The sequence below is a fragment of the Limulus polyphemus genome, unplaced genomic scaffold (assembly GCF_000517525.1).
Source record: "Limulus polyphemus unplaced genomic scaffold, Limulus_polyphemus-2.1.2 Scaffold200, whole genome shotgun sequence".
NCBI lineage: Eukaryota > Metazoa > Arthropoda > Merostomata > Xiphosura > Limulidae > Limulus > Limulus polyphemus.
This window is the reverse complement of record NW_013665810.1, coordinates 515,076-526,848: the sequence shown is the minus strand read 5'-3', so window position 1 is coordinate 526,848 and position 11,773 is coordinate 515,076. Positions and strand designations below refer to the sequence as shown.

Sequence of the window (11,773 nt, the reverse complement as noted above, 5' to 3'; positions counted from 1 at the left end):
ATAACAGTAAATCTTTTTTGATCTACGGTATTTTCTTATTTTGATGTTTTGAGCTCTTTTGTGTTTAAAACAATATATATACTATTTTTTAAAGTATCAAATTGAATTTTTGTTCAATAAAAATCTTTCAAATGCAACTGTAGTTTTTTCCCCAAAACTTTTACTTCAAAATAAGAGTGCGTGTTATTACACCGGTGGATCTTATATTCCGAAAAATACGGTAATTGTTGAAATAATTATATGAAAAAAATTATCTGCGATTGTGCTTCTCTCGTGTTGTAGTTTGTAAAGAGAGTCGCTGTGTTCTCCTATCCTTGTTTGTAGGGTTCTCCCAGTTTCTCCAATGCACGTATATATCACAAGTTATATTTTCAACAAAGTAATTATTTAAACAATTAGTTTTACTATTGTAACGTCAAACGCACGCTACAAAGTCGTTTAGAATTTACTATTTATTAAACTAACTGAGGATTTGTACATGTCAGTTACGGTTTGTGTTTTAGTGGAACGCTCCTGAAGAAACTGTAAAGCAAAACGATAAGTGTCCAATTAAAGAGAAAATAATTAGGTATTATAAGGTCGTTTACTACTATTATTTAAATGTATTTTATAGTCCAATATGTGCTACAGAAATTAAATACTGAATTTTCAAACATCGACCATGTTACCTGAAGTGCAACCTCGCTAACCCTAACTCACACTCTTAAATTCACAAAAACTACAGCTCAGATTGATTTCCTGGTGAAGTGTCGCCATTATAAGATTGTTCCTAAAGGTATTCAGAATTATTTCAAATTATCAGATTGTATATAGGAAAATCAGAAATTGATTAGATTTCTATATTCTATTAGGAATGATTTAATAACAACGTTACTTTCAAAGAAGAATGAACATCTAAGAGTAAGTCAACAAAAGCAAATAATTGCAAATATCTCCGAAAAAAAGGATTTATAGTTTCTTCACAAACATTAAATCAGAAATCTCATCTAAAGAATAGAAAGAATATCACTCAAGACTTGAGAAGAAATGGAGAAGTTACATATGATGAATGAACCAACAAATCAGAGACTTTCATCAGAAATGTTAATAACGACCAAGAAGACATATCAACAGTAAAAAACATATAACAGTAGAAATTGACCTGGTGACCCTGACTTCCTCTTTGTGTCTGCTAGCTAAAGGACAAAATGACAGTAACAATTAAAACTTACAACCAAGTGTGTTTGAGCACATTGGCTTTCTCTGAAGAAATTTTTATTCTATTCGATGAAACCATTTCTTAGAAATAGAGAAACAATTAAATCTCTTTTTTTCTACTAACAACAGCGAAAACAACTATCATATGCAGCAAAATATCATCGATTTAACCTCACTACAGTCAACATCGAAACTGATAACATAATTTCGGACACTAATTTCATTTCTGAAATTTCTTCAACTACTGTTTTAACAAATTATGTAGTTTCCAAATTTCTTGATAAACACCCTATTATACCAAACAAGCAAAAATCTCCCGACGCTAATAGAGATATTGAAACAAAAATCGCGGATGTGAGGGAAAAGATCAAGAACGTTCTACAAACAGATAAAAATCACCAGGTCAAGACTTTCTTAGATCCATTCCCAAGAACAATTGCTCTTAAAAAGTTTGAAAAAAAGAATAACACTACCATCACAAAATCTAACAAATGCAAAGGTATTGTGGGTTTGAGCATAAAAAGTTACGATTTTTTGTTCCTTTGTATTAACGCAAGGCCTCACAATAGGCTATACACCGCAAAAAAGTTACGAACAAAAGATATTTGATCACTTAAAATAATAATAAATTTCCAACACTTAATAGAGATCCTACTGAAAAATTGTACCCGGTGGAACAGTGGTGAGTTTACGGACTTACAACGTTAAATCCGGGAATCGTTTCCTCGCGATGGACATAGCAGATAGTTCAATGCTTTAAAACAAACATACTGAGAAACATTGAGACGAAAGCAAACGAAATTATTTATGAACTTACGAAAACAAGTAACCTCCCCAGGAAACTTGTACATGAAGTTAATCCCTCAAATAGCTGCATTCCAGAATTATGTGGTTTACGTATAGAGCACAAATCTCATATGCCACTAAGACCAATGGTCTTAGCATACGTCAGTGCCACTGAAATTCTGTCTGGACTTGTACATAAAATTGTAATGCGTTATTAAATTAAGTCCCAACATTCTTGAAAAATACACAAAACCTGCTATCTCGAATCAAGAATAGATTTCACTTAGTAATTAACAGAACAATACTCCTTACGTTTGATGTTGTAGCATTCTACCCATCTCTAAGGACAGAAGATGGCACCAGTGCTATGATGTGTGTGAATTCATATCTAATTAAATAATAAATTTTGAGATGTACGGACTGTCATTAGGCAATGCTAAAGACATCTCACATTTTATCTTTTATAATGGGTATTTTCTTTGTGATAATAAACTATATTTGCAACTCATTGGTGTCGTATTGGGTAATCGAGCAGCTGTAATTTATGCCGTAATATTTATGCACATTTCTGAAACAAGGGTACTTAAAAAGTGACGTCAAGGTGCCAACACAGGTCCCGATCTCTGGTTTGAATAAATCGATGACATATTAGGATTATGGAACCATGATCTTGATTCTTTAATCACATTTCTAGACTTTCTTAATTTCATAAACACCAGTATCCAATTCACCCATAATCATTCGAATAACAACAGAAGTAGAGATTTTCTTGACGATACCTTGATAGCCGAAAAGGACAATAATATAAAATCTACCTTGTTTCATAAACCAATAAAAAAACTTTCTTTTCTTCACTTCAACTCTCATCATAGAAACGCTTCCAAGAAAGGTGCAATTTCTGGATAACTACATAGAATCGATCGCAGTTGCACTGATCAAAACATTATACGCTCTTAACTAAAATCATTCCTTTTGAACAACAGATATCCATCTTTTTTATGTCGAAAGTTTTCATGGACTATGACAGAAAAAGAATTAACATCACGCCTCCAACATGAAAAAACACAGAGAAACCAAAAAGAAAGAAGACAGTTTTCAAAAAATACTACCAAAAATACTTTTACAATACCCTAACTGACGAGACTATCTACAAAAAAAAAAAAACATAATTAAGAAATTTGAACTGGTAATTAAAATTATAGAACGACAAGGTCCAGTTCTCAGAAGACAATTTTTTATATCTCAGTACATTTTCCCCCGGTTGGTCTGCAGCAAGTTTACGAACGTACAAAACTACAACTCGAGGTTCAATTTCCCAGGGTAGACAGAGTAAATAGTTTAATGTGGCTTTACACTAAAATCAATAAACTTAGTACACAACCCTACAGTTTAGTGAAGCCAATTGTCATCCACCATTTCCGAGAAGAATTCCAACTTTGAATGCTAGAATCTTTGGCCATTAAGTTAAGTTTGTTTGTTTGTTTGTAGTTATACACAAAGCTACACAATGGGCTATCTGTGCTCTACCCACCACGAGTATCGAAACTCGGTTTCTAGCGTTGTAAGTCCGCAGACATACCGCTGTGCCACTAGGGGCCATTAAGTTAAGAAAACCACCTCTTAAATAAATGATGACGTATTACCACTGCATCTTCAAATTGTGAGAATATAAAAAGAATATGAACTTCAATAGTTCGAAGTAAAGTAAACATCATTGTGAAGATAGTAGGATAAAGTAAAATTTAATGTTTTGATTATCACATGGTCTCTTTAGTATATTTTGCTTATTATAGCTGCAAGATTTTACTCACATAAAAGACACAATGTGGGCTTTGATTTTATTAGAGTAGAAAACTTAAATAAAATTATATTCGACTGTTAAGAACAAGAGTTTATCCTGATAAAAACTAGTAATCTATGAATATATTAAATGTATTATTTTTTCTAAATATTTATTTATCCATTCATTTTGTGTTAAAAATACTTTGAATAGACGTCTCTGTTGTGGCGTTATTCATCAAAAATATCACTCTTGTGAGTAGGCTACAAAACACGAGGTTTGGGTAGATTGTTCTAGTAACTTGGAGTTGAAATTATTAGTGAGAAAATGGCGATGCATGTACCAAAAGCTCCGGGATTTTCGCAGATGTTAAAAGAAGGAGCACGGGTAAGTTTCTTTAGATCCAAATTGTTTTTAAAATGTAATGCCAAGAAGCATTATAATGGGAAACCGCCATTTCTTTAATAAAATATTACTTCATGTTAAATAACTGTCTTATCACAACTCAAAATTAGCACAGTTTGAGAAGTAGAAATTGACAGCCACTAACAGTAACACCGTTACTGTTAGTTACAGTAACATTAACCCTGACAGTATCAGTGTTTTATAACTTACTCATAACGAAGTATTAGTCTTACTTAAGATTCAGTTAACGTTTATTACAAATTACACAGATAATTTAACAACTCTATATAAGTATAATATTTAAACAAGTAGTACTAATCAAGTAGTCTCCGCCTCGCAGTTCACTGTGCCGATTTTTGTCGATTTTGTATATCAATACTATAAACTAATACCCAGACATTTCCAACAAAATACATTAAGCTAACTATATACACTTACGTGAAAGGCTTGGCACGTTTTTTCACAGGAATATAATTGTTAATTTTAGTTTTGAAATGAATAATTGAGAATACTTATCACCTGTTTTATCAATATCAGTATCATGTAACAGCCTTATGAACCTGTTTTTTAAAATAAGCTTAATTTAGCACTTATTTTCTAACATGAAAATATGTCCTAGCCATTCAGATAAGTGTACATTTAAAATAAACATATTTTGTTTAAAACGTATAGATGTTTTTTTTTTTACTATTGAAGGGATGGCTGAGTTTTATATGGAACCTACAAAAAATAAAATAATAATAACATTGTAAAAGGTAGTCCTAGGGCAGAGATGTAGGTCTCTATTGTTCTAATATTAATAAGGGAGTCTCTAGATGAATAGTTAATGCACCTCAAGAAGACTTGGGAATCTAGCAGGATCAAATCTCAATGATATCTAACCCAATAGAAATGCTTCTATCCTTTTAGAAAGACTTAATAAAATACAACAAGCAGAAATATGGTCTTCCATTTCAATACATATAAATATGTTCCGACTTCAGTAGTGGCCACAAAATGTCACATCACATTTTTCAACCTACAAAGATGGTCTGACCAAGAACAAAAGGACTTAGTGTGTTAAACTTAAAGAAAAAATATCTCTTTTCATTCAGGGTTCCAAATACATTAATTGGATAGTAAAAAATTCATTCTGCTTTCACAGGATGCATAAAAATGGGAGATTCATTAAAAAGTAAGGTGCATCTTAACACTTTCTAGATCAGCAGGGTGTCACTGTTGGAAACATCAGATATTTGATGGAAGAACCTAATATTATGGCTTATAATTTTTTATATATATACTTTGTGTTTCTAGTCTGAATTAGGTGTTTTTCATTGAAAGCAGTTGTGTAAAGTACCACCTGCCAAAGTTTATGCTTGTTTCACAAAAGGAGTAATTTTTCAGTTATCTACTAGGCTATAGTAGTCATTCTCAACCTTGTGAATTTCATTGAAGTTGATAAATTTGAAAGATATCAGACAAGTTTTAATTTAATTTTTTCTTTTAACATAATTATTTTTTTAGCACTTCCATGGCTTGGAAGAAGCAGTGTTCCGAAATATTGAGGCATGCAAACAGCTAACTCGGACTGTCCGAAGTGCTTATGGGCCCAGAGGTAAGATTTAATAAAAATTTACATAATGGAGATGATTCATGGTTGAAATTCTTATTCAATTTCATTGTCATTTGTAAATTTTTGTTTTTTAATATATTTTAAGTGCCTACGTTTAGATACTTGTATTGTTTTGAAGAAATAGCTATGCTTTGTAAAGAATGTCCATCAAGGTTATTCTTTCACATCAAAACAGTCAACTGAGCCAATTAAAGCTTGATTATGAGTAGTAGAGTTTGTTTAAAGCAAACATAATGACCATCAAAGTTAACCCTTGGATCAAGACAGCCAAATAAAGTTTGAAAATCAATGATTTCTTGAAGCCAAACTCTTCATTTTGTTTATGGCTAAATTGTAATTTACCTACAGTATTATTACTTTCACTTTTTTGAAAGGTTGAGGTTGACAAAAATTTTAAATCAGTTTGAGTCCCCCCCCCCCAATGCTTATTAACTTTTTTTTTATGAGTCTCCTAATCACAATTCAGGCATTTATAAGAATATATATATATAGATAAAGAAATTTAGTTGAAAAGTGTCTTTTATCTGTAAATCTGAAGGGTTTTGTGAGATTTTTTCAGTATGTCAAAGGTCCTTATGAGAAAAAGTTTTGACCTTACTTATAGTACAGAGGAAAATATGGTATGTTGCACAAAAGGTTGCCTTGTGTGTGGTAATTTTGACATTATTGATGGGAATTCTGTTATGCATCATGACTGTACTGAAAATGTTGCACTTCTGTAAAATACTGGCAATACGTGTTGCATGTAGAACCTCAAAAACCAATATCTCATGTTTTTCCTCTTTTTAGATTTTTCTGCTATGCTTCCTAACACTTGTGTTCCTATAATTCTCAAGTTTCACAGAATTTTATTGTGTTATAAATGTATATGTCATTCGTGATTTCATATATATTTTTTTACCTTTAGCAGGTTAGATGAAAATATGTTTGATTAAACACTTTTTATAGTGGACAATAAGAATTACTAATACTTTTCATTAAGCTGGGAAAGAAGGACTAAGGCATGGCCATTCTTTTAAACTTGTTGCATGACCATCCACTATTGCCTGATGTAGCAGTTCTATTTTGTTGTAGAAATTGCTTTGCGACTTAAATGTTTGTTTTATTTCTGTGTGATGGTTTGTCATTTCATATATTTTTAATACTTTTCACATTAAATATTGTTTAATTATGACTAAGTTACTCCCCTTTTAAATAAAAGGAATAATTACTCCTTGTGAAGAAGAAAGTTTTATGAAACTGCTAAAAGCATATAGTAAACCAGAATTTTTATTTTGTTGGATTTTTTGCTAACCTTATCTTTTAGTTTAATGTTTATCACTTTAGCCTTCAAAGTGGAATAATTGATTTGTTGGTGGTGTAAGTTTAGAAACAGAAAATTAATTTGGTAAATTGTTTGAAACCTTTTATTCACATTAGCAGTTAGACTGTTACGTGACTGATTTTTGATTTTATGGTATTGACAATGAGTATTTGATACTTTTGTTCCCTAATATAATGTTTTGGTGCTCATTTTTTTGTATTGATTAACATAGCTTTAAATGTTCAACTTGATAGACCATTACAAAATTTGTATATTAGAAAAAAGCAAATCACTGTTTAGAGAATATTATCTATAATATAAATAATATGCTTGTATTTGTCTGTCCAGAACTTTTCTCACAAATTTCTCCATCAGAACAACAAATCTCGGATCATTAGAAAGGTCTTTATCTGAGGAGTCTAGATTGCATATTGGCTTTTCCATTCAGAACACCTTAGTTGTTTTTTGCTTAGTCAAACTTTTTAATGGAAGGAGTATGCTACACAATGGCATTATCACCTGACAACTGGCTTCAATTTCAACTTTAGTTTTTATTTACAAAGTATATTCTCATCAAAAACACTTAACCCACATGACATTTCTTAAAAAATTAACATTACACTAAATACAATTGCTATGAGCTTTCTCGACGTACTTAGTTCATTCAAACCTATATGCTTGTTACATTGTGAACACACATTCAGATGTTTCTGCATATTCAGCTAAGTTTGCCTTCATTATAACTTTACATTTACTTTAGTTTGCAATAATTTTGCTTGTTTGTTTCATAGACTGCTATATACACATTTTAACTATTCTTTAGGATGGGTTTTGTTCTTTGTTTTTGTGAGTTTCTTTGTTTCAGTTCATAAATGCTTGTAAATGTATCATACTCTGTACACTATTATGAATACAATAACTATACTTTATGGTTTACTTCACATGTAGTTTTATCAAATGAAGTCTACGCGAGTTTATTTGTCTGGCCACCTAAAATTTATTTAAATAGACCAGGATTTACTGATCTAATGCTTGCAAGAATGCATAGCTTAAATGCCATACATGAAAATAATAGAATAAGGAAAATTCAAGCAAAGGCATGAAAACTACTACAAATGTTTTGCAGGTAGTGCTAGTTAAAAAATAAATTTTTAACCAAGAGATTAGGAGTCATCACTGTTTTTTTTATGCTTCATAGTTCAACTGCTAAATGTTTATTTCAGTGTAACATGAGAGTATTTAAATTTAGCTGTAGTAAAATATGACAAGGACAGAGCTCATATTTAAACACAGAAATAAATAAGGGAAATATTAGCATAAAGCTCTAAAAAAATATAAGACTGCTTTTGTTGTGCACTATGAAATCTTAAAACAGATGTTAAAACATGTTAACATCTGTATTCAGTGGGAACTTTGGAAGAACATCGTTACATAATATATGCAAAATATTTCTTAATTGATGAATAACAGTTGTCTGTATGTTATACATCTACCACCAGTATATAATGTTTGATTTATTTACACAGTGCCTGTGATTTTAACCTTAAGTTGTTTTGGTTTTAATAATGGACTTTCCATAATTCAGCTATGAAGTTTTTAAAATTAATATTCATTTTTTTTCTAACACATAAAGATTTTTTACAAATCTGGAAGAAGAAAAAAATCTTATTTAGATCAAATTATTATTTCGTTGACCACAATGAACATTTTTTATTATTATGTTTGGGTTCTAGAACGATCAATAAGACTTGTATCATGATTGGTCTAGAGAAATCTATAGCCAGTGGTTGTCAACATTTTAAGCATAAACAAATGTGGCCCAATTTCAATGAAAATGATTCACTTATGTAAAAATACATATGACATTTTGTGAAAAATCTGTACGTGATGGAGAAAAATGGATATCATTTTCTGATTCAGCTTACAGGAATTACTGTAGAACATATAAACATTTCAAGACAATAATACCATCGCAGGCCTGAGTTATTTGAAGTAGCATAACACTCGTAATACACTTGCACTGCACCAATGATAATATGAATAAGAGACAGTTAATTTTGATTGGTTAGTGCTTGATGTTGTAATAAAAAGAATTGCACATCTGAGCCAAAAATTAACTTGTCTCATACCACTTAATTAGATGTTTTCTTATTTTTATGATTTCCAGGAATGAACAAGATGATCATTAATCACTTAGAAAAGCTCTTTGTTACAAGCGATGCAGCAACTATCATCAAAGAACTTGAGGTAATTAATATTTCAATGTGAAATAGTTTGTAGTTATTAGCTGCTTTAGTTATAAAAAATTTTATGCAAGCTTTTAGTTAAAATAGTTTTATCTTGCCATAAAGTAATGTATATGACCATAAATGAAACTTGATGGTATGGAGAAAGTTAGTCAATGAATAGATAAGAAAATTTCATAAACACACTGATGTTGCATAGATGCAGAAAATGTTTACAATTTGTGAGCAAAACTAGACACCATTTTCTTACTCTAGAAGTATAACTTGATCTTGTTATAGAGATGGCTTGGTTGTGCTTTAGAAATATGGCTTGTTCATGCGGTAGGGATGTAGTGAATTCTTTTTATAGGAGTACATCTCATTCTTGTTCTAAGGGTATGGTTTATTGGGTCTATTATTACTGGGACAATTTTTATCACCTCCTTTGAAAAGAGGAGTTACATTAGCTAACTTCCAATCCTCTGGTACCTGCCCACTATTCATAGGGCTGAAAAAAAAAATAGTAGGTAGTGGCTCACATATCCAATCTTTAACTTCCTCTAAAATCCTTGGGGAAATATTATCTGGCCCAGGAGCCATATAATTTTTTAAACTTCCCAATTTTTTCCTAACCAGCTCAGAATTAATGCAGTCATCTTGTTTGATCTTGCTTCCATTTATCAACTGATCAAGATTGGAATACTGCTTAAATCTTCATTAGTAAAAACCGAGGAAAAAGTAAAATTTAATAACCCAGCCATCTCATAATCATCAGATACTTGCTTTTCTTTATCATCCCTCAAGGATCCTATCCCTATCATAATATTTTGTTTCCCCTTAATGTATTTAAAGAAATCCTTACTGTTAATTTTTACATTTTCAGCCAACTTTTTCTCATACATCATTTCTGCTGTCCTAATTTCCTGTTTCACCAACTTTCTTGATCTTCTATAATCTTTTAAGTCTCCTGGTCATACCTGTCAATTTAAATTTATGATGCTTTTCTTTAATTTTGTTTCTTAAACTCTTTGTGAGCCAACCTGGTTTTTTTTTCTTGTAGCTACATTTTCTTTCTATTAAGAATATTTACATTGAATATTTAAAAATTTTGCACATCTGATCAGTGTCTCCAAATAACTCAGCTGCCCAATTCACAACAGATAATTCTTGTCACATTCCTTCAAAATTTGCTTTTTTGAAATTTGTAACCAAAATATCATTATTCCTTATCTCCGTATGCAGTAAAACATTGAACGTAATAGAGCAATGATCACTTGCACCCAGATGTTCATCAATTTCCACTCTCTCAACCATTTCTATATTTGAAGTTAACAATAAGTCTAAAATAGTATTGTTTCTAGTTGGTTCCTAGACTAATTAGTGAAGAAAGCCATCATGAACAGTTTCCAAAAACTTTTCTCCCTCATGGTTTGATTCTAATATTTTCCAATCTATATGCCTGAAATTAAAATCACCCATAATTATGACTTCATTAACAGCTGAAATCTTAATCTCATTGTAAAGTTTCTCACTAATTTCATCAGTATCATTTGGTGGTCTGTAACAAATTCCCACTAAAAGCCTTTTCTCTTTGTATCCACTAATAGAAACCCAAATGGATTCAATTTCTTTGTTATTATCTTTGATATCCTCAACTTCAACAGGATGTAACTTGCATTTTACATATAAAGCCACTTCTCCTCCATTCTTTAATACTCTATCCCTATTAAATAGCCTGTAACCCTGTATTTCAAAAAAATGTCTGTCATCAAAGTCATCTATGTTTAACCATGTTTCAGTTATTCCCATTATATCAAAATTCTCCATTCCTACCAGTGCTCTAACGTCATCTATTTTATTTCTTCTAGCATTACAATAGTAACAATTAAGCCTATCCCTATAACTACTTCTTTACTCATTTCTTGTGGTAAACTTTTCTCTGCCTCTTATTCTTTTTGCATTCAGTTTTTCCTGGCTCTCACCACTGCCTAGTCCTAGTTTAAAACTTCCCTTACAGCTGAGTTAATAGCCTTAGCAAACAAGCCAGCGTATACTCTATTAAAATGCAAACTATCCATTGCAAAAAGCTCCCTTCTCCCTCTGAATTGATCCCACAAGTCCAACCAGCCAATCTGCTCATCCTTACATACTAACCTAAGCATAGCATTTAGCCCTAATGACCTATTTATGACTTTATCCTCAGTTAATTTTGGGCAGTATCCCTGACAAAATTAAGTTATGGACATTTTCTTTAAGTGCCTTTATCAACCCCTTATTCTTATTAATTAGCTCCTCTGATCTCTCTTTCCCTACATCATTAGTCCCTACATGTACTACAAAAACTGCATCTCTGCCAGCTCCCTTTGTTATATCTCTTGCTCTGTCAGTTGTATCCTCCACCTGTGCCCTTGGGTAGCATAATCTGATTCTTTTCTCCCTATTTATCCCACACACTATTCTAT

The 11,773-nt window shown here is 31.4% G+C and overlaps 1 protein-coding gene across 1 annotated transcript in view; it reads left to right on the top strand.

The window, feature by feature from the left end:
* The first annotated feature begins 3,996 nt into the window (after positions 1-3,996).
* The window catches only part of LOC106478339 (T-complex protein 1 subunit theta-like), a 34,869-nt gene continuing 27,092 nt past the window's right edge, over positions 3,997-11,773 (top strand). Inside the window, exons 1-3 of the mRNA XM_013938877.2 lie at positions 3,997-4,150; positions 5,675-5,765; positions 9,254-9,333. Of these exons, the coding sequence (XP_013794331.1) occupies positions 4,091-4,150; positions 5,675-5,765; positions 9,254-9,333 (231 nt within the window). The 5' untranslated portion in view covers positions 3,997-4,090. The remainder of the gene's footprint in view (positions 4,151-5,674; positions 5,766-9,253; positions 9,334-11,773) is intronic.